General features: G+C 38.2%; 2 protein-coding genes across 5 annotated transcripts in view; both read right to left on the minus strand.

The window, feature by feature from the left end:
• The window catches only part of itga9 (integrin, alpha 9), a 38,302-nt gene extending 37,065 nt beyond the window's left edge, over nucleotides 1-1,237 (minus strand). Inside the window, exons 1-2 of the mRNA XM_077729005.1 lie at nucleotides 670-1,237; nucleotides 333-460 (exon numbers count right to left, since the gene is read on the minus strand). Of these exons, the coding sequence (XP_077585131.1) occupies nucleotides 333-460; nucleotides 670-845 (304 nt within the window). The 5' untranslated portion in view covers nucleotides 846-1,237. The remainder of the gene's footprint in view (nucleotides 1-332; nucleotides 461-669) is intronic.
• A 377-nt stretch (nucleotides 1,238-1,614) lies between these two features.
• On the minus strand, nucleotides 1,615-22,167 carry golga4 (golgin A4). Of its 4 annotated transcripts, none has more exons than XM_077729002.1 (25): nucleotides 21,951-22,167; nucleotides 21,000-21,074; nucleotides 18,961-19,062; nucleotides 17,369-17,437; nucleotides 16,308-16,634; nucleotides 16,188-16,235; nucleotides 16,048-16,104; nucleotides 15,854-15,952; nucleotides 15,372-15,513; nucleotides 15,082-15,269; nucleotides 14,366-14,449; nucleotides 14,128-14,275; nucleotides 13,866-14,044; nucleotides 13,592-13,690; nucleotides 13,357-13,512; nucleotides 9,535-13,253; nucleotides 9,304-9,425; nucleotides 8,935-9,065; nucleotides 8,531-8,617; nucleotides 6,894-6,914; nucleotides 6,338-6,406; nucleotides 5,887-5,962; nucleotides 4,165-4,262; nucleotides 3,045-3,131; nucleotides 1,615-2,212 (listed from the first exon to the last, which is right to left on the minus strand). In XM_077729002.1, exons 1-25 carry the CDS (start codon nucleotides 22,026-22,028, stop codon nucleotides 2,195-2,197), a joined length of 6,279 nt encoding a protein of 2,092 aa, XP_077585128.1. In that variant the 5' UTR covers nucleotides 22,029-22,167; the 3' UTR covers nucleotides 1,615-2,194. The 4 variants fall into 4 exon arrangements, with proteins under 4 accessions (XP_077585128.1, XP_077585127.1, XP_077585129.1 ...); XM_077729001.1 differs by having other exon boundaries at nucleotides 15,082-15,272; XM_077729003.1 differs by lacking the exon at nucleotides 18,961-19,062 and adding an exon at nucleotides 20,371-20,400 and having other exon boundaries at nucleotides 15,082-15,272.
• Between the last annotated feature and the right edge of the window lie 1,001 nt (nucleotides 22,168-23,168).

The following is a 23,168-nucleotide window of genomic DNA, read 5'->3' on the forward strand; positions in this document are numbered from 1 at the left end:
GACACAGTAAGTGTTCTTCATCTTAAAATCAAAACATAAAGATAGGATGTGGAAGCTCTTTTGGCATAGGAAATATTAGTTGAGGAATAAATCCCCAAATCAATGCACACAGAAGCCTCTTGTCTCATGTGAATATTGCAGGTTATGTGGCTAAAAGAAAACATTAGTAAGGGCTGCACTCCTGGATAAAACAAAGCAGATGTTGGCAGCTTTTTTTGTCGATTTTGGAAGGTGAGACTGTGTGTATAGGCATTTTGTATGTGTGTGTTGGGGGGTTATGTTGTCTCAACTTAACACATGACTGTGGTGAGGATGCTGCAAGCCCAACTGACCTCTTCCCAAGTCCATCTCTGTGCAGCGGCGCTCTGGATTGTTATGGACTCTGCACTTGAAAACTGCACCAGGAACATGCACAGAACTACTAAAGGTAGAGTTGGCTCTGGGGGCACCTACAAGGACCCTAAACACACCAAAAAGGAGAAGCAATGTAGAAATGTCATCACAATACATGCCTGAAACATGATGTATTTACATTGATTGTCTTAAAAGTTATTATTTTAACACATTTTTAATTTATCAAAATAAACTTAAATTGAACTATTCAAATGCAATTCATGGTCAATACAGTTGCAAAAAAATAAAATAAAATCATCAAATAAAATAACTCACCAGGGAGTGTTGTCATTAGAATGCTCCAGCACAGAGTAGCCAAAAAAACTAGAATTAGGTCCACGGAACACCGATGGGTGTTTTAAGTCTATATTATAAGAGAAAACAACAGAAAAGGAGAAGCACACGTGTAAAATAGCTTGTATTCCCGTTTTTTGTCTTCGTCGATGAGCCATTCTGTTTTGGCGTTTGGTGCGTAATTGCGCAGTAAACTTCTCCAAATCAGGGCTAAAGTATTCAGGGTAAGTTTTCAAAAATAACGTAGATCGTTTTATCCCATTCGATTGTAGCGCCCAGATTGGAATGGCATGAGGAAAAGCTTCGTTTAGGAAAGATCGGATCCACAAAATAATGGTGTGTCAACTCCTCTCCGTTCTCAGGTCATCTGATAAAGTTGCTGCACGCTGGCAGATTGACGCCGATATGCATGCGGTCATTTGACATCAAGCTGGCGGAAATTGACAAAGGAAAAACAGGGAATTGAACGTTTTAACAAAGTAAAAGCACGAGCGATCGGTGAAATGGACAGCGATGGTTCGTCGCGATCGGGGAGTTTGACTTAGTGTGAAAGGAGAAAAGTGATGCATGTGAAGAGAAGCATTGAATCCACACGTCAATTTGAGGTGAGATAAGAATGCGTTGGTGCCCTCTAACGGTTACACTCTGACAGTGAACGCAACCCCACATATTTGATATTGGAAATTTAAGTCTATTTCCATTTATTCTAAAAACTGGGAACAACTCTTACAAATGTACTTTTTCCAGGAGGGGAACAAATAAGATAAATAAAAATGTTCCATTATTGAATTTGCCAAAATGATAACAAAATTGAGTGAATTAAATTGATTCTATGATGACGTAAAAGAGTGATCACCGACTAATGTGCTTTTGTGGTGAACTTGTGGCTAAAGTGGCAAAAAAAATGAGTAAGGCAGAGAGAACATTTTGTAAATATTATTTTAATGTATTTGTTATACAGAAAATGTATAGCAAGTCATATAGAGAGCCCTGTTCCATTTTAAATACAAATTACAGTGTCTTTTGGGGTATCGGGTGAACTACAAAGCTTAGGGAATGAAAACACGGTCAACTGACGGCTGACTAAAATTTGTAACGAGGACAGAATTTACAGATTAAAGATTAGGAAAGCTAAGGATCCAAACAATACAAAACAAGAAAAAAACCTCTAAATGAACTGACCGTCGGGTTTGATATGTGATAAGAGTACCAATTATTGCACAGGCCATTGTGTATAAACACATTAAATAAAAAGTGTACCTTCTAAAACATGAGTCGCTCTCCAAACAAATGCATATTTATGGAAGATTTGCATTGAAATTCCCTTATACTTGTAGTGTTAATCATACATTCCAAACTACAAAGCACACTAAAATCCCAACGTGTAGCCATTCATACACACACACACACATACACACAAAGATACCTAATGCAGAGAGAAGGGTTCGAGCAAATCCTTGGCAGTCTTCCCCTTCAGAGTAGCAGCAGTCAGATTTTTGTCTTTGCATTAAACACTCAACCAAGGCTGTGGCGAAAGCAAAATTAATCATTAGGACAATATTTATACTGTATCCAGTAATAAAACTTGTTTATTGCTATCTTGTTTAGCAATTATCAAGTATTTGGTATTCAAAAATGTTCATCTCAAGTCATCAATGTATACTTAAATGAGGACAACCAAACATAGAAGACACAGGAGATGTCAACTATTTGCTGTGAACTCTTGAGATGTCGCAGTCTCACACTAACTGTTAATTTAGGTCTCAGGGGCTTTGGTGGGAAGAAAAATCATGACTGCCTTGTGTGTCAATGACTGGGATTTATCTTGCTTGTATTTTTTTTAATGCGATATGACTCAAGTAACTTTGTGTCATGGTGTCCCTGTTTTTATTCTGCTACTATGACAAGTGCATGGCCGCCATTGACCCCGCTAGACGTCCAATCCATTTTGACTGGAGACTAATAGGATTGGACGTCTATCGCTGTCAATGTCAGACATTCCAGTTTAATTGAAATTGATGTCAATCACTTTCAATGGCAGTGAATGAGTTATTATTATTATTGTTTCTTTAAAGTATCAACATCATCTTGCAGAAGCAAAAAATAAAAAGATAAAGTAAGAGAATGCCTTTGAAAAAAATAATAGTTTTAGGAACAGATACATGCAGATGTTTTTTTTTCTAGTCTGTTAACATAATTGACAGATATGCAACAGATGTTTATAAGCCTATATGACTTGGTGTACAATTTAGTCTGGTTTATTAAAAGTCTACAGTATACTGTCATTGTAGTTAACATGTCAAGTTTATTTAACACTTATCAGTTGAAGTGTAAACAGATATATATATTTATCCTACCATTGCTTTGGCCTCTTCTTTATCCAAAACCTTTTGAGCTTGGTCTGGAGGAAACTTGAGCATGGAAGTTATCACTTTGGCCATTGTCTGTCACACACATGAAAAATAATAAGTTAAAATTCAACAGATTTTTAATGTGTCATCGCTAAACATTCTATTTTTCAAGAGTGAAGGGAAAAAAGTGTTGTTTTGATGAATTCAACCAAATAAAAATGAATTTTCAGCCATTTAAAAATAAGAGAAAAAAAAGATCTCAAACACATAATTAACAGCAGGCCCTATTTGCCAGGGTGCCTAAACCATAAACACTGGGATAATCAGGAACAGGGCTGCTGCACTGAGAAACCCAACTGCTTCGCTAACAATAAACAAGGGCAGCGTGTCTTTAAGTGTGTGCGTCATGCAACACGTATGCGCTCGAAGTCTGCCTGCAGGACATCCTGCACACAACACTGCCATGTTACTATTAATGTAGACTCTTTGGAAGGTGCAGGGAAAATCCCGCTGACTTTAGAACCATGGAAACAGCACTGTTAATTAAGGGGATCAATGTCAATTAAAAGTTGCTGCAGACTACATCACCAAGCACCCTTGTGTCAACTGGACTGATTCGTTCATCTTAAACGGGGAAAAAAACGGCTACTGTTTTAATATAATGATGTAGGATTCATTTTTTCTTTTGGTATTCATTAATAATACTAACACAACACATATTAGATCACATAGTAGTATGTTTTGAATTATTGTTTTCCATTTTGAGTCGAGAAATTGATCAATATCTTGATATGCCTTGTAAGTGAAAAAGTAGTTTTTTACAAAATTGTGAAATTGCCTTAAAACAATAAATACAAAAACACTACTGGAACTAAAAGAAACCTTTGTTTTGTGTTTTTAATCTCTACATTTTATAAGCTTCCACACTTAAGTGTTTGGGGTGATTTCAAATATTTTAATAGGTCTATAAAATATAACAAACCACATTTTGGGAAAACAAGGAAATGACATTTTAGTGCCAAAGGTTCAGCCTGGCAACAATTTCTTAGAAACAAAAAGGGAGATTTCTTGGCATTGTGTTCAAATCTATGTAAGAAAAAAAAGAAAGGGAAAAATAACATCATACTTTTGTTTCTCGTCCCATCATGTATTCAAAGAGGACTTTTTTCAGGTACTCCAATTCAGTGGCTTCTGAGAGAGGTTCAGGTTTGTGGAGTGCAGCATCTAGAAAAGAAAAAGTCGAGAAATTCATGTGAAAACAAAGCATGCCTAAAGGTGACCGGTAATAATCCAATGACATGCTCCAAGCTGTTCCAAATTTATCTTGCTAGACCCCCAGCGTCTCTAGTAACAAACTAACGGGGGCATTTTCACTGTGGCATGGCTGCAAATTAAACACTAAATAAAAGTACTGGCTTTAGTGTCCAGGCTCAGCATGATCAGGCTGAATGAGCATTTTAATTCTTGGCCGGAAGGTGAATGAAATAACACTTAAAAAAAATCAATGAATGTACATTGTTGGCAAGAACTGCTAGAACTTTTACAACTGGCACAGATGTTACAACTATTCAACCAGCACTGCATTTAATTTGCTATAACTCTGTGAAATATTAGCTCAGACCACAAAAGTCAGGTTGTAGTCAACAAAATCTCTTTCAATAAAAAAAAATATATATATATATGATATTGACAATTACTAGTTATCAAACTTTTGAATTATATTGCAAATGCAGGTATCTTGTTAATTATATATTTTAGCTTCTGCTTTCTGAAGACTTCAATTAGAAGATGTCATTTAGTTTAAAATGTTAAAAGATTTGTATATTTATATAATTTCCTCTTCTAATACACGTTATATATACATTGCTGGGAATTCTTGACGCACAAGTGATTGTGTGTGCCTGTGGAGAGACGCTCAAAGAGGTGGAAGGGCAGGAAAGACATGTCTGACAAATTCAAACATGCCTTTGATCTCCTGGCATGAAATTATGGCTGTCCATAAATTCTATATCACCTTGGTCCTCCTGACCCCTCAATGCCCCAGACACCATGTTATTATCTCACAATAAGAAAACTGACTTAAAGAGATGAATACCATATTACGGATATTAAGCATTTAGGATGTATGATAAAAGCCATATCCTCAAAAGACTATATACCAAAATATGAGTCTATGTAATGTTCTGATCCAAAAGGTAACACAGCTCACAATGGTGGCTCTGTTAAAACCAGTCACAAAAATAGTGGCAATAAAAACAGACTTCCAACCCTGTGTAAAATAATTTAACATCCCCCTGCAAAAGTCCTTAATTCTGAGTATAGTTGCTTCAACGACACCCCTCCCACCTTTCAGCTTCTGACAGCAGCTTCACTTTATTACAGAAGCAGCAGGAAACATTTAAAAGGAGAGGGTCATCCACTTCAACTCATGATAGGTTTATAATACCTTTGTACATGAAGATATGCCACTGATTTACAATCCCACGGGGTTAAGATACACCTTCAACATGCCAAATCCTACCTAAGGCCAAGACCAAAGCCTACTTCAAACCATAGAGCTCATCTGAGGCCTCGATCACACTTGGATATATTGTTCTCTTAAGAATAGCTAAACCAGACCATGTGGCTGCATGCCATAACACCCCCACACACTACCTCTGCACATCCTGCGCCCCCTCTGACGTCGGAATAGACATGGCCAGGGACAGATAAGCTTATGTGCATATGTTCCAGTCTGGGTACTGCAGATTATGTTCAAAATCTTTGTGCTACTGAGCTAAATAAATAAAAACGAAAAAAAAGAGGAAACGTACTCCAGAAGCAAGTACTAAGTGATTTACAGTGTTACCTTTGTACGTGCTCCCCAGATGAGTGACCACTGTGTTCCGGTGGAAACATTTAATCTTGTCCTCAAGTGAGTGAATCTAAAAAAATGTAAAAAAGAAACGAGCACAAAAATGATCATGGAAGAAATCATTTGACCCCCGGTAGGTTAATACCGGTCATTAGCTTAATTGGTAAGTAGGAATAAATGAGCATCACTTAGCAGAGCATCCCTGGGGATATTTGGAAGAAAGATGATGCGTGGGAGCGAAACTGCGGGGAGGCATTGCTCTACTTGTTTATTATGAGTAAAACACAAAATGTAGGCAGATGTGCAGTAATTAAGATGATGCAGCAGGAGCAGTAGCATTTACTGGTGGGTGCTTAATTACATGTGGGAATGCACTACACGATATTTTGTGTTTCTACGTTGATTGTGGATGTTTACAGTGTTTGTCCAGGTAGTCAGTAGTTACCTTTTCAACAAAGCCCTGTTCCTTCAGTCGAGCTTCGCTTAGCATAGTGGTCTTTTCAGCAAGCTGCGCCTAAAGGGCAAATAAACTCGGTGAGAACCACACGACTTATATTAGAACAGGAAGCAAAGCCATGTGTGTTCTTACAAGCATGCTTATTCATCAAATGGGAAACAACAAGGTCAAACAATGGATGCGGAAACTCGCCTTCTTGTTTTTTGTTAAGCTATCACGAGAATAGAAAATCTTTTTAACAGTCACGGGGCTGCGTATTGCTATTAAAACATGGAATGACATAGATGAAAAGAGTTTATTAGGATCGCTCATTTGCTTTGGAAATGTGAAGGAAGACGAATTAGTGTAACGGAACAATAAATTGTCAAATAAAAAGAACTCACAGCTATGTTAAATTGTAAAAAATAGGAAAGAGCACAGTTAGTTGTTGGCATAAAACTACACGATGTGTCAAATGAAAGTTGAGTTGATATTTCAGTGAATAAATAAGCTCTAAAAAGGGGCAAAAAACAGCAATATGTACATATGTGTACACTATACATACCAGCAGTCCTTCTGGGCTCATCTGTTTGAAAGATAAAAGAAAAAAAAAACATTTAGCTTATTATAAGGTAGCAGGTTTCAAATGTACTTAGTGTTGATTCCCATTTGACATTTTTAAAGAATCCGTTAATTCTGGAAGTTGTGTTGCATTTTAATAGGAACAGTATTGTATATAACAATTTGGCTCCACTGTTCAAAACTTTTTTTTTTTAATGTAAAAATGTAAATATAATTGAATGCCTAAATTAATTTGAATTCAATAAAATATTCAGTGCTTTTCTCTTTGTAATGGATCACATTTACATCACATAAATAAAACCAAATTGGAATAAAATAAAACAATAAAGCTGGCTTTAATATTATTCAGTGTAATATGTCAAAACCAACATTTAGTTGAACATAATAATCTAATGAACAGATTCCCCCTCTTTACGAATAATGATGCCAATAATAAAGAACAATAGATTCAAGTTCAACTTGAGCAGACAAGACATGAAGTCACCCAAATTCACCATTTGCAGCTGTGAATCCATAATTCAATTCCACAATTGCAGACAGTCCCATACGCAAACTACATCCCGCACTTCAGTATGTGTAGATTTTTTTTGAAGACCCAGCTGCTTTTACTCTAAAAACCCAAGCAGACTACCACGATCAATTTAACAAAATCTATTCATCAGAGGATAGCACTGCATTTGTACCGCTCTAACTGCTTCCGAGGCCCTTTAGGTCCTGCATGATCATAAACTCACACAATCCGTACATAAAGACATTACATCACCAAGATAAACGAACTCTTGTGTATCTAATATTGTGTTGTAAGGATGAAAGAATTGTCATTGGGCTTCCAAAGTATAACATCACCTGGGTCAACCATCACCCAGAGGTGATTTTGTCCTACCTGGCCATCTTCCAGTGAGGATTTTCATGTATGACTGTGTTCCTGAATGAGGCCCATGCATTGAGTCACCTCAAAGTCTAATAATTAAGAGCAGAGACCGAATCTGGCCTCAGCCTTTCCATCGCTTGCTTTCCAAAAAGAACATTCCTAAGCAATTCAAATCAACTCCACAGCTTCCGCTACACTTTGGAAAGAAGGCACTCACTCCACTGAGGTCAGAAGGACTGAGCGGAAACAAGCATGAGAGTAAATTGTTTCCCAACTATAAAGGCCCCCTATTGCGAGTGCTTACTTATGTACTTTACTCAATCCAATAGATTGGATTTTGCTGAGCCTTGGTCCATAGTTTTTTTCTTATAAAATAAAACCCCAAAAGCGCTAAAATAGCCCCATTTCGTTGTCTCCTATATACTACAATACTACTGTGGAGTGACGCCATTAATGTAGCATCTTCACACACTTTGTTCCCTTCCGCTTAGTTCCTTCATCGTGGCGATCATCGTGTTAGTTGTTTTTGAATTTGTCTCATTTCAACATACAAAGATCTGTGGTAGGTTACAAAACATTAAATCATTGGCGTCCAATCCATTTTGGTTCATTTGCTGCCAGACCATTCCATTAAAATGGACTTTTACTAGTGAAAAATGAATTGAATTCACAGCAGGATGAAATGAGCCACATGGTTGGATTACTATAATTTCCAATGATGCTTTAAAAAAAAAAAAAAAAAGAAGTACCTCTGAAGTCTTCTGGCTACTAGCTTGCAGCTCTTCCAGTTCTTTCTGGACCTGCCACACTCGAATCCCCATCTCCTCCTCTCGAGTCTGAAAAAAGAAAAGAAAAAACAATAACGGCTGAGTCATTTCCTATGTGTCAATAGAGCATCATCCCTCAAGTATGTTGGTCACATTACTGTGTTATTTCAAAACGCCCACCCTCTAAGACATCTTGATCATGGATATTGCCTAGAAGAAAATTATATCAAATGCAAGACGCACTTTATGATGGTTGTGAATGATAGGCAAACAAGTCCATAAATATAAATCGAAAGAATTTGTGTAGTTCATTTCATTTCATATCCATTGTTTATACACTGCAAATGAACCAATATCTATGGATTTGATTTTTTTTTTCCAAGTACCTGTATGACCTGCTCATATTTCTCAATAGTTTTGTTCAATTCATCCTCCCTTTCGCCAATCGCCTTCTTCAGATGGCTGGTTTCCTCTCGATGGCTACTGAGAAGTTCTGCCTCCACAAGCTGGGCCTTACCTAACAGAGAATTTAACACAATAACCAGATTCAAACATTTAAAAACTACCAACGCACGGAAAATATCAAACACCCGCTTATTTGGTTTAGACCATTTATCCTGAATAAAGCGTTCAGACAGCACCAGGCGTGTGTATAGGCATCGTTTATGTAATTAAAGGCTTAATTCAAAATAAAGTTCAACTTCACCAATTTAAGACTGTGGTTATAAAGAAGCAATTTAAGAAGATGATCTTACCAATGGTTTCTCTCACTGCTGTGTCTATCTCCTTCTCTTTTACAGATATTTGCGTGTTAAACTCCATCATTAACTGCTTGATTTCTGACTTGTGCTTCCATTGGATGTCTTCTAATTCCGATCTGTTGAAATACAATGGAACACCAGAAAGAAAATATAATGGTTAAGTTTACATCTATAAAAGCTAATGTTGTGCTTATCTACATAAAACAAATTGAAGCTTGAACTTACTTGTACTTCAATTCACTCTCTTCAAAGAACTGTTTCTTAGCAAATTCAAGTTCCTGATCGTGCTCTTTCCTCATTAATCTGATATCTTTCTGTAATCGACTAAAATCTTTTTGGATTTTCTCCTTATCATTCCTCATCTGATTTAGTTTGCCCTTAAGAAAATCAAAAGAATCGTCATCCGGATGATTTAGTTTGCCTTTAAGAAAATCAAAAGAATCGTCATCCGGATAATCCGAGTGGTTTTTCATGTCATTTTCCAACATGCTCTTAGTTTGTTGAAGAGTATTAGACTCTATCTTCTTGTCAGATTCAGAAACCATTTGGGCCTGCATCAAGGCAGCTTGATATTGATCACATTGAGCAGTTTTCTGGCCAATTTCTTCTTTCAAAGTAGTGACTTCTTGAAGAAGTTCTTGGTTTTGCTTTTCTGCCTCTTTGAGCTTCCCTTCAATTCCAAGAGTTTCTTGTTGTTGTAGATCCTTTTGCTGCAATGAATCTTGCTGTAGTGCAGACAGCTTCTCTTCATATATGCACTTCTGTTCCTCTAAAGACTTCTCCATCACCCCCTTCTCACCAGTCTGGATCTGTTCTAATTGCTGCTCCTGCTCTTGTTTGAGCTTGACCAGGACCTCCTCGAGAGATCTGTTTTTCTCCTCCAATGTGTCGATGCATTCTTTATTGGAAGTTTCATTTTTCTTGAGCTGTTCGTGGCTAACCTCGAGCGTTTTGATAAGGCCATCTTTTTCCTCCAGCTGAGTCGTAAGATGCTTCTTAATTTGACTGATTTTCTGCTCAGCTTTCTTCTTAAGGTCAGACATTTTCCGAGTACTCTCCGCCGTCAGCCTCTCCTCTGTTTTCTTCACAGACTCCTCTTTACTTTTTGCCATCTCTTCTTTCAGTCTTTCAAATTCAGCTTCCTGAGATTGAAGTTGGCTTTTGCACTTGTGGTTGTCCTCCTCAAGATGGTGCAGTTTGTCCACCATCTCTTGTGCCAAGTGGCCATTCTGTTGCAGCTTCTCAACCAATTCTTTCTTCTCGCTCTCCCTGATGCTTTCCTGCTGCTCCAGATTAAACGCAAGTTGTTCACACTCTTTTACCTTTAAGGTCAAGTGCTCCTGGAGCTCGGAGAGCCGATGGTGGGAGTTCTCCAGCTCTGCAGTCAGCCTGCTTACTTTCTGCTCCTTCTCACTCAACACTTGGTCCATCTCGGACTTGCTAATAGACTGATTGTCAAAATTCGCCGTCAGCCTTTGCAGAGCTTCGTTCTTCTCGGACACGGCGCGTTCCAGTTCTTCGAGTCTGCCCTTCAGAGATGCTACTGTGTTGTCATTATCAGACAGGCTGGCTCGAAGTGCATTTGCCTGCTCAGAAGTGGACTCGCGCTCCTCCTTCAACCTCTGGAAGGTCTCTTCCGTCTGATGTAAAGTCCTTTGCGTCTCCTCTTTGTGCAGCTGCTTCAGCTCGAGTATGGCTTTCTCCTTAACGTCGAGTTGACGTTTCAAATCGCTGACGATGCTTTCCAAGTCACTCACTTGAAACTCAGTTTCTTTCAAGGTAATTGACATGACTCTGTTTAATTCGATAGACTCTTGAATCTTCCGATCCTTTTCAGAATTCTTCTCATTCTGAAGTGTTAAGGCTTCAATTTGCTCCATGTGAGCATTTACCTGAGCAGTCACCTGTTCTAATGAAATGCATAGATTGCTATTCTCCTCATTCTTCTGACGAAGATTTTCTTCTAAAGTGCAAACTCTATCCACTTTGCTAGAAACTACATTTTTAAGGTGCAAAATATTTTTCTGGCTAGACACAAGTCTATGGTTTAAATCTGAAACTCTTAACTCAACTTTCTTACCAACTTCAGAGATCCTATCCACCATTTTGCATTGGACATTCCTACAGCATTGCTCCATTTGATTGCTAAACAAAATGATTTTCTGTTGGAATTGTGCTTCCAATTCCTCTCGCTGAATGGCGACTTCCTCAGATTTCTTCTCCAAGTCCTCACTATCCTTCAGTCTGGAACTTTCAATTGCTCGAAGCTGCTTTTCCATGTTTTCTAAATTATCTGACAATGTTTTTAATTTCTCTTGGTTCCCTTCCTCTGTCCTATTGAGCTTTTCCTGTAAAGAGTCTCGCTCATTCGAAGCCTGGCTGAGGTTCTTCTCTACCGTTTCCAATTGCTCTCTCATTAATGCGTCGCTTGATGACAAACCTGCGAGTTTGAACGCTGCTTCGCAAAGCTCTTCTTTTAGCTTTTGCCCAGTGGTTTCTTGAATTGAAAATTCCTCCTTTAGTTCCTTCATGGCAGTAAGCACTTGCTCATAATCTTCTTTGCTCTTGTTAAGATTTTGAGAACATTCTTGCAATTCTTGTATCTTTTCCTGAAGTATGTGAGAGTGCTTTTCCGTTAATTCCTCTTCCTGCTGTGCTAACTTCTCTTGCAAATAGCGCTCGAGCTCCAAGAGTTCATGTTTATGATTATCTCGGAGTTTCTCCATCTCCCCCAAATGATTAGCTTGCAGTTCTGACATGGTGTCGCTCAAGCCTTGGGAATTTCTTTGTGCCATCTCTAAAATTTTCCCTTGAACTTCTTGCTCTTTTTCTTGAAGCTCTGCATCTTTCTTTGCAAGTGCCATTTTCATAGATTCTTCTTTCTGCTGGAACTTTTTCTTTAAATTATCTTGCATTTCTTTGGCCTTCTTTTTGATTTTTTCCATTTTAGTTTCTTGTGTTTTTAGTTTTGCTTCCATTTCTGTAACAGTATTGTTTAGCTTTTTCTCATGAGAGGCTTTTTCATCTTCCAGCTGTTTCTGAAGGTGTGTTTTCTCTTCCTTCATTGTGTTTAGATCTTCACCGAGGGACTTTTCTCGCTCGGAGAGCTCCGTTTTGCTCTGCTGTAACTGCTGCTCTAAATCTTGGCGTAATTTTTCTTTGTGTTGACAGTCATTGTTTGCGACTTCAAGCTGATGGTGCAATTCTATCAAGTCGTTCTTGGACTGAACAAGATCGCTTGAGTTTTTCTCTAATTCTTTGGTAGCCTCCTTTAAGTTAGAATTTTCCATCTGAAGATTAGATAATGATTGCTGCAAATCCTCCAGTTGTTTGGCTTTGATGCTTAGTTCTTCTATATTGGAATGGACCTGATCTCCTAGTGTTTTCTCTCCTTCAGCAAACTCTTTAATTGCTTTCTCCTTTTCCTTTAAAATAATTTTCAAAGCATTTAGTTCCTCCTTCAGCAATTTCTCTACCCCTCCAAGTGACTGTTCATGCTCTTGCTTGATATTTTCCAATTCCGCACTGTGCTTTGCCACCTGAGCCTGCAGAGCCAAACAATGTGCATCTTGTACTTCAACCAACTTCTCTTCCAAAAGTTGTTTACTCGTCACAATTTGAGAAAGTTCAAGTAAAAGTGCTTCATGCTCTGCCTGCTGTGCATTCCATTTCTGGTCCATTTCTTCTCTGTACAAGTCTTTCTCTTTAAGTAGTGTCTCCATATCAACCCTCTGTTTTTCCTTCAGCTCTTCCAGAGCAACATTGTGCTGCTGAGTTAAGCCATCCTTTTGCTTATCCAGTTGTGCCTGGTTATCTTCCTCTAATTTGGACATTTTCTCAGCATGCTCATCCTTCAGCTGACACAACAGATTGGATTGCTCATTGGACTGCAACGATTCATCTTGGGAAATTTTCTCAAGGGAGCTCTCCAGTTCCATTATTCTCTGAAAACACAAGGGATGTTCCATTAAATGTTTAAAGTTGTTGTTAACCAGTCAAAATAAAGAATATACAGTAAGATCTCACTCATTACAAATAAGAACTCACAGTTTTTGCTACTTCCAGCTCTTGCTGCATATCTTTAACTCTATTCTCGCCATCTGTAATAAGAGCAGTCTTCTGTAACTCTGCGTCTTCCAAAGCCAGAAAGGCCTGTTGCTCCTTTTCCTTGGTTTGCTGAACAAACTCTTCTCGACACTGCTCCTGAAAATCCATGAGGATGTAATGGGTTGACATTCTATTCCAGGATTTTATGTGAAAAATGTCCAACATTAAGATATACCACAGCTTTGTTGATTCTCCCAATGATCTCTTCTTCTTTTGCAGCCAGAGCTTTACTGTGGGATTTTTGCAGGCTGACCACCTTTTCGTCCGATGATATCTAATAATTGAGAAACACAAAATACCTTTTAATTAATTTACATTTGATAATCTGTTACTCAGTAAATCAATAACTGAATGGTTTTACCAAAACGGGGAAGTATGTGCAATCAGATGAAATGGAATGTGTCTATAAATGTATAAAACAACAGTGTGTGAAAACCGTATGCCCTGACCTTCATGATTGTGACAACCTCCTGTTTGACTCGCGTGAGCTCCTGCTGCAAACTCTTCCTCTCTTCTTCATTGACCCTTTCTGCTTCATTCATTTTTTCCTCCATCTGAAGCTCCAGCTGCTTTCGTGCTTCCTCCGCCCTATGAGCTGAACCCATTGCCCTTTCAAGTTCTTCAAATGCTGCAAACATCCATAAAACATTAAACATCTGAATAGAACAATACATCAACAACAGTTTGCTCCGAAGAACTATGTCCGCTTACCTGATTTCTCAGCCTTTTCTTTCTGGTCCAGCAACTCTTCATTCTGGGCATTAGACAATTGGAGCCTGGAGCGAAGCTGGGCAATCTCCTCTTCTTTCATTTCCAGAGTCTCGTGCATTTGACGTTTTGTCTCGGCAATCACCATGCCCTAAAAGTCATTAGCGACAGTTTTGCTTCCAATGGTTGTAGTCAACTTTTATGCTAACTCAAGACAATCTTCAAAAAGCCTCACTCTCACCTTATCCTGTTCCAGCTGTTCATTTTGGTTTTTGACATCACGCAACTGATTGATCAGTTTCGTCTTCTCCGTCGTGTGTAATTCCTACAAGAAGAAAATCATGAACAAAAAGGCCTGGTTATAAAATTTGCAACTTGTTCAAAGCCACTTTTGATCTTATTGATTATAAGATTTTCTGATAAGTTTCACTTTCTTCGCCACAAACCCACAAACCAAACTGCTTAAAACCAGTAAAAGAGAACAAGATAATGCAAATCACAGTATAAGTGCTAGTGGCTTGTAGAAGCAATATATTTTTACCACTGCTTATCCCAACTTGAATGAAAACCTGAACTACTAATTTGGGTCCGTTTTAAGCAATGAAGTCAAACTGCCCTTTGCCACAGTTCTTGCAAGAAAAATATTTGCTGGGACACTGAGAAATCCCAAGCAATCTTGCCATTCCATGTCAGCTGTATTTTGGGAACATTTGGGAAAAACACTTTGGCAGAGATGTCACAGTGACATGGCTTCAGCAAAACAGAAAATGGACGATAAAATAAGAACTCAGCGTACCCATAGCTTTTACCAGCCTATGTTCACAGCCGGCTTCTCACTTTTTCTGACATAACCACAACAATTGCAATGCTTTTCATCTATGATAATGGCACTGGACATAATATGCTGACAACCTGAAGAGGATCAGCGTTATGATCAAAATAAAAATAGTGATCCACCTTCATCCTTTCGAGTTCTTGCAGTCTTTCTTGCAGCTGCTCTTGCAGAGTTTCATTCTCAGTAGCAATGTGGGTGCTGCGATCCTTGTGAAGACGAATCATCTCTTTGCATTTGTGCAACAGGTTTTCCTGTCTCTTTACTCGCTTCTGCAGTGCTACCAAAAGTTTAGCTGGATCACTGACGCCCTCTTCTGTCAAAAAAACAACAACAAAATGCCTCATTAAAAAGGTTTTTATATGTTCAAAAGACGGCCATCGTGTATTTTACAGAAATAAAAAGACATGCACACCTTCATTCACTTGAGACTCGACTTCTTGGTCATTTGAAGAACTGGTGGATTCAGATTCCGTAGCATCAGAAACCGGCTGATCACCATCAACGACTAAAGCACCGTCAGCGATTCCTTTGACTCGTTTCTTCAGCAAGCCAACCTGTTGTCAAGACACTTTCATTAAATAGTTATTTACACTGAAGTACCAAGAAAAAAAAGAGGCAAAATGGAGAGAACTTGCTAATTCAACACAGGACGGCCAGAGCAGAGTTTCAAAACCAATACCTCAGAAGTATGAGGCAGACGTTTTAGCACTCAACCACACAGTACTGCCCATCATGCTAAATTGTACACCAAACCATAACATTGTATTCATACCCAACACTAAGAATCTGCACTTCACACAAGTAAACAAAAGTCAAAATGAGTAAACTCATTCAAGAAATGGTACCCTTGACTCCACGACTTAGGATAGACAACTCACGTGGCAGGACAATTACCTGAGTTTGCAGTACAGTAATCATTTGGTCTTTTTCCTCGAGTGTAGCATCAAACTCATCCTGAAGGTGCTTTTTTGCCTGCTGGTCCATTTGTAACTCCTTCAAAAATAGGTTTAGGGTTTGACTTCATTTAGCCAGCCAAAAATGAATAAATAATAAAATAAATGACAATCTAACAACCAAAGTCAACCAACCTCTCGTAGTTCTCCTATTCTTCGGAGGGATTTATCTTGACACTGGCTGAGGATGGCCTTGAGGAAAGGTAATATGATGTATACATTAAAACATTTTATCACAACAAACACAAGTGACAACAGGATTTATGGGAACTAACCTGTGTTTTTTCTTTATCTCGTTGCACCGTACGATATGCAGTAACAATCTGTACAGTAAAGAAAGAAATATGTTAAACAAACCAGCTGCTGGACAACGGAAACCCCTTAATTTGTCTCACCTCCGAGTACTTCCCGCGATACTTGGCCAGGCTTGACTCCACTCTAAACAAACGATGCATCAGCTGATCTTTGGAGAGAGAGTCGGCATTGCTTGATGCCTCCTCGGCCTCACTCTCAATATCTGAAGGCGGGTCGTATGTCGGGACCCCGGCAGCTTCGTTTTCTCCCAAATGTGTTAAAGACTCGCGCGATGAGCTCCGAGCCAAGCTGTCTTTCGAGGGCGAGCGGAAGAGCTGCTCAGCCCGACTGGCACCTCCTCGAATGATGGACTCCATTGAGGGAACTTTCCATTGTAGCTTTTGTGCAAAGGACTGTGACTCTTCTCTCTGTTCAAAAGCCATCCAAATTGACAATTACCGTATTTTCCAGACTATAAGTCGCACTATGTTTCATATGATACTCAAGTGTCACTTATATAAATGTCTTTTTTCTTTCCGACCATGACAGCTTGTTACAGAGCTGCCAACCTCTGTTAACCCCATTTCAGGAGTAACCTTGTCCCATTTACTAAGTTTATCACGCTAAATCGATATGCACTGAAGTGGCACATGATATATAATTCGTAGGAACTTGTATTTCTGGGTAAACTTCTGAAATTCCAGAGTAGTTGGCATCTCTGCTGTTATGTTGTGTGTTTTTTTTTTTAGGTGAAAGTTATCTGAAAAACTGTTACTCTAACAAACGTCAATTTAGCCTGTTTTGTCCCATTTTAGAATTACCTTGCCATGTGACTTTTTAAATTACTTATTTATCTTTTTACTGGGAAAAACGCACTAGCAGTAGCATCACAAATTTCGTTATACGCAGTTGTGTATAATGGCAATAAAGGCTTTTGATTTTATTTTATTTTTTGACTTGACTATTATTACTTTAGCATGTTTGTTCACGGTTTCTGCTAAAATAAAAAAAAATCCTCCCAAACATGCGCCACATCATTTTTCCTCTTCATTGCGCATTATTTGGCTGGTGGAACTTATTCTCAAGTGTAACACATAGTCCGTAAAATACGGTACCTTTCAAGAAATGAACAAATAAGCATTAGACAAGAGTGTTAACGCACCTGGGGAGAGACACTTTCATCCCCGTTGATACTTCCTCCGGGAGACCTGGTTGGCCCTTTAGAGGAACTCTGCAGAAATAAACATTCATTAGAAAAAGGGAGGCTTCGCAAATGTCTCTGTGGGAACTGGCGTCCCAGGTCAATTAATTATCCACATCCCGCATGACTCCCTGATTACTCTGGAGGGAGCAATATTAATACTATTGCTGGAGGCAATGCAGGGGCATTGGGCACCCTCATGCAACTCGGGGGTGAGAAAAAACAGAGGAGTTAAACACATAAAATGAAGGCATCTCTACCAAAAAAAAGGGGTTAAAACTTGAACGAACAGCCAAGAGGTCAAAACAGACAGATGCTAATTAGATTGAAGTCAGAGAGTCAGCCTTTGAATTAATTACGCTCGGTAGTGGTGAGGAATTGTATTGAGAGAGCACAAGAGAGTCATGTTGGGCCAAGTTGAACATTCAGCAGCTTAGCTGGTTTAGTCAACTGGTTAGAAGCAGATTGAGCAAAGCAAATTATTCTCTCCTCACTTGTCCAGCTCCAAGCTTCCCTAGCCCTGGGATAACAGAACATTGTTGTGTCCTATGTCACACATTTAGTGCAGTCGATATTATTGTGCTAAATACAGTGGAAAAGAGGAACAAATATTTTCTGATCAAAGTTCATGAATACAATGATTGCTAATAAGTGTTGTCAAGTCAATTTGTACCATCTATGGCTATTTAAAAGATTAAACCTTATGTTACTCCAATGTAAAGTTGCATTTACTACTTTAGTTCTTGTGTTTACCCATCAATAGTTACAATAGTAGGTAAAATAGTTTACACAAAAACACCATTGATTCATTTTGAAGCACATTCTTTTGCAATGTTTGGGTATTTCAAATAAATTCCAAATATTTTTTTACATAGATCAAATCAGCAACCTTTAAATATTTTAGCTTGGAATTAATTATATCTAAAAATAGTATACTTTACTCAGAGGTAAAAAAAATGAGTTGCCTACATTCTAATTTTAGGTAAAGGCACATTTTGGTTGACCTACAGTTGCATTATCAATTACAAACACCTCTCACAAAGTCAACACATGTAAAGTCGGTTTACCTAATTTTCAAAATAGACAAATTTGGACAGTTATGCTATATAAACTCCATTTTTAATTGACAGACTTGTAAAGAAAAGGAGGCAAAGGTCTATTAGACAACCTAAGAGGGTGCAGTTGGGGTTTTTAAGAAGGCAGGCAACTAAGGGCAAAAAACAAGGGGCACATTTTGGCGACAGTTGGTCACAACAGAAGGGCGTGACAACATACAGCAAAAAGCAAAACAGGCACCTATACCAATAGATAACCCATAACTCTCATCAGAGTTGAGCCTTGACGGGAGATGCCTTCTTGTTGCTAAATTCAAAAGGAAACGGGCGACAGAAGAGCAGGGAACAAGCCGTCCCTAAATGGGCCGCAGCCCGCTACCGGTTGCCCCAAGGGGGGCGGAGTCAGGAGGAGGACCAGAGCGGGAGGAGAAGGAGGAAGAGGAGGAGAAGGAGCAGCAATGCGGAGGACGAAGAGGCAGGACGTGAGGATAAACTCACCACACTGGCTACCGGGGCCGTTTTGGGTCGTTTTGAATGGTCCAGAGCAAAGATAGTATACTCAGAGAGAAAAGCGGGTTCTGCTATCATCCCGGCCAGCACCTGACTCCCGTCAGTGCAGTTATGGCCGAAAGGTGGAGGGGGAGGAGAGGAACACAGAGAGCAATGAGAAAAAAACAACACCATGATAGGGGGAATAGTGCTGAGGGGAGTCTGAGAGAAAGATAGAGAGAAAGATGTTGTTCACAGGAAAAAAAAAAAACATCTACAGTTGAATGACCCACAAGTAAAGTTCATAATGTCACCTTCATTTCTTCTCAAAAATTCTCAAATGTACTTTTAAAACTGTATACATGGGGCAAAGATTATTTTTTTTCATGAATAATGTCAGTTAGCAAGTGATTATGTAAAATCAAAGTAAATAAGAATATCATTTTTTTTATTTACCTTAAAATTGTCCAAATCATGTCCCCATTTGTGGAAAATATGTATGTTAGGTTGATAAAATATGTAATTAGGTTGAGTAACATCGTCCACAATGATATACGTAGTGATATAATTACATTGAATTCACAGTCCAAGTTTTGCTGGGGTGTAGTTTGTTACATCAAATGATTGTATGGTTAAAATGTTAGGCTGCGAGTTTGCAAACATTATATAACATGAGCTGATTAGGAGGCCAGTGGTAAAAATAATCGTTGAATTAACTTTTAAGAAAAAGAAACTAGTTTTCGGCAGCTTTGTTTAAAATACATACCTGTAATCAAAGTAAATTCTGCACTTATAATGATAGTAGTGGTAAAAGCAATGGACCCATTTATACTCTGTTAATTATTATCATTATTTAATATGGACAACAACTATTTTGCAAATGGAAGAAGTCAAGGATTCCATTCAACCATAGATGCTCCACTGTATAAGCAAGAATGAAAGAGCGTGGGAAAAAAAGAGAAGCGGGGAACATGAAACGGTAAATGTTAATGTCACAAGTAACAATTTAACATCCAAGTGCGTGGTCCCTCAAGGTGGATAAACAACACTTCTTTACATGCCTTGTAGTGAACAGAGAATCTTGATCTTTGTTTTCCCAGAACACCAAATAATAAAAACTACATAAGCCAATGGATTCTTCCTCTTGACAATAACAATGTAACCACGCACTTAAAGATGTCAAAGCGTTTTGAGAATTGTGAGGTGAAAATGACATTGCCCTTTCGAGACACCTCCGAGGACCTCAATAACAATTTATTGTGTGTAGAACTAATAGAGGAGTACCACAACTATTCAAAGCACCCATCATTAATCTAATTTCTGGTGTGGATAAGCTAATATGGAGATAGGATCAAAGTTGTAGATCTAAACATCTAAATTCCTATAAACAGGATTCCGCAACATCCAACCATAAACTACCTCAGTTTTGTCTGTATCATCAAATGGTGACTGTTAGGAAGAAAAGAAGATACAACAACTCACAAAAGAAAAAAAAAACATCTCAAGTTTCATGAATAATTAATATATTTACATATATATATATATAAAAGCATGGTCTGGATTGCATCAGTTAATCTTAATAATTCAAAAACCTTCTTGTGGGCAATTTTAACACAGCTATGAACCACAAATGATTTATACACTGAAAACAACAAGCTTGAGTAAATGATATTTTGATGGAACAGGCCTCATTTGGAAAAACATCACAACAGTCGTTAATAAGTCTTTAGCTTTTATCAAAATACATGATGATTATCCACTGGGTTGAAGAAATGAATGCGCTATGATTGATAAATTAATGACGTTTATTATTTGAGTTGTGATATGCTTGGAACACACAGATAAGTCCTTTTATTAAAATGTCCTTCATTGAATAAATGTTTAAAGTTTAAGCACAGAATGGCAGTAGGTTTAAATTTATGAGCTCAGGGGTGGCTATTGAAGGATATTAAAGCATAAAATTGGTCTCTGACAAAAATATATATTTTAGAAGACTGTGGAGAGATATTTCACATCAGTCTGAATCTTACAGATATCATAATGCTCACCTCTCTGTCACTGGGAGATGGAGCACCGTCGTAAAATAGGTGTGTTTGGCTGCTCCTGCGTTCTCCAGAGCCCATCTTAGTGATAAAAAATAAATACATAAATAAATAAATACATAACACACACAAAACAGAAAGTTACTTCTTTGTTTATTCATGCATGACAGTCAATTCTTTGGTAATGTGATGATTACATTTTAATTCAAAGCAATTTTGATGTTTTTGTCAAATTCTGTTTCTCAAACATTGCAGATATCTGAATTAAAAAAAAAACACCATGTCTAAAAGATGATCAATATTTTGCATTTTGATGAATTGGATTGGATTAATGCTAAACCCTTGCATGTGCTTTATGTAAACAAACATCCTACAGATATCGAAGCTTTGTAGCTGTTTTTTGGTGGTTACACTACACAATCACGTGCCAACATTATTGTTTATAGTGGGCCACCAATTCAGGGTGTCCCCCACCTCTGGCCCGGAGACAGCTGGGATTGACTGCAGCACCCCCCGCGACCCTAATGAGGTTAAAGCGGTTCAGAAAATCCGATGACATGGTGTCAATATAATACGTTTTAGCTTTTCTGCATATTTCTAAGCAGATATCCGCAGGCACCGACGATCTTTGAAAGTAACAAATAAAACTTACATATAAAACACACTTGCCAGATCTCCTTGATCGCAGCAGCCACGCCCATTCCCGTCAAACTATTAAAAAAAACTTGCGAGTTTCCTGCAAGTCAGCTTGGGAGTTTTTAGCATGGTGCTAACGCTTCAAAACAGGACATCTACAAATGCACTTGTGGAAACGTTTTACGTCTTAATACGCTTAGTCAAGGAGATCACCAAAACAATAATCCCAATGCCACGAACACTTGACAGTTTGACAGGAGGTCCAAACTGTGGAACAGATGTTAGCATAGCATGTTAGCTCCCAGGAGTATAATAACTAACCTGGGCCTGTTGAGGAGTGAGCGCATTCCTCTGCGGTGACTGCTCCTCGTTGATCTTCTGCTTGAGTTTTTTGAACATGGTCTCCCGTCAGCGTTGCAACAGATTTGACGAGTAGAGGACAAAAATCGGACGCAGAACTGCTCTGATTTCACATCCAGTGTTTCTCTTTTTGACTTCCTTATTCGTGCAGGTGATCAGACCTTTTGGGCATGCGCGGCCAACGTGGAACAAAATACAAGATATAATATATAGAACGCTAGATGTCGTAAGATGAAGTAAACGGCCTAAATAATGGTTAGAATTTGTGTAAAAAAATGCTACTCAATTCTTGACCAATTTAAAAAACGTATTTACGTGGCAATGATTTTTTTTATCCCCCCCTGAATTTAATAATGTGTATGATGTAAAATGATTGCTGATCTGATCTCTGACGTTCCAGAAAGAAAAGAGATTAGATTTTGTGAATCCCAAACATAGTCCAACCTTTTAACATAGGTCATTGAGTGTCCTAACCCAAAAGACATTTGAAACCATGTCATCTTTACATCAAAATAACACAAATGACTAAATGACATTTAAATGACAAGTTTCATTAACATGACACATGGCATGTCAAGGTTATTGCAGCAGTATGATAGTGTTATAATAGGCATGCAAATAAGGTGTAACCAAAAAAAATGACAACAAATGATTTTGCAGGCCCTCCGGCATTGCATTAAACCTTAAATTCTCATCTAGTGGTCTTGGAACAGTGGGTATAAACAATGGGTGGGTAATGACTGAGTGAAAGAACTCTTCTGCACCATGCTGCACTTAATGTGCCATGTTGAAGTATACAAAATGCATCTAAAAATATTGTTTTCGTCTTCTATCAAATGTTAAATCAAATTCTGTATTTTATCCTCAAAGAAAATGTTTTGTATGCCACATGCCCTAATTAAATTCACAAGACTGGAGCTTTTTTAATGTATTTTTTATTTCCAGCAGATACCAGTCAATCAAATAGCACATAAAACTGTCATCCACAATGACATCTTTTATTAAGACAAATAACCTATATTAAAAATGGCAGATCATTTGCATCATGCACACCCAAAGGAAACCCACTCAAGGAACAAGAGAACTTGCCAATGCTATACAGGAAAACCTTGCTGTCTATCATTTATATCAATGTATGACTCTCAAACATCTGAACACTAGAAAATCATCAACTTGTTT

This window comes from Stigmatopora nigra, chromosome 12 (genome assembly GCF_051989575.1).
Source record: "Stigmatopora nigra isolate UIUO_SnigA chromosome 12, RoL_Snig_1.1, whole genome shotgun sequence".
In the NCBI taxonomy this organism is placed as follows: domain Eukaryota; kingdom Metazoa; phylum Chordata; class Actinopteri; order Syngnathiformes; family Syngnathidae; genus Stigmatopora; species Stigmatopora nigra.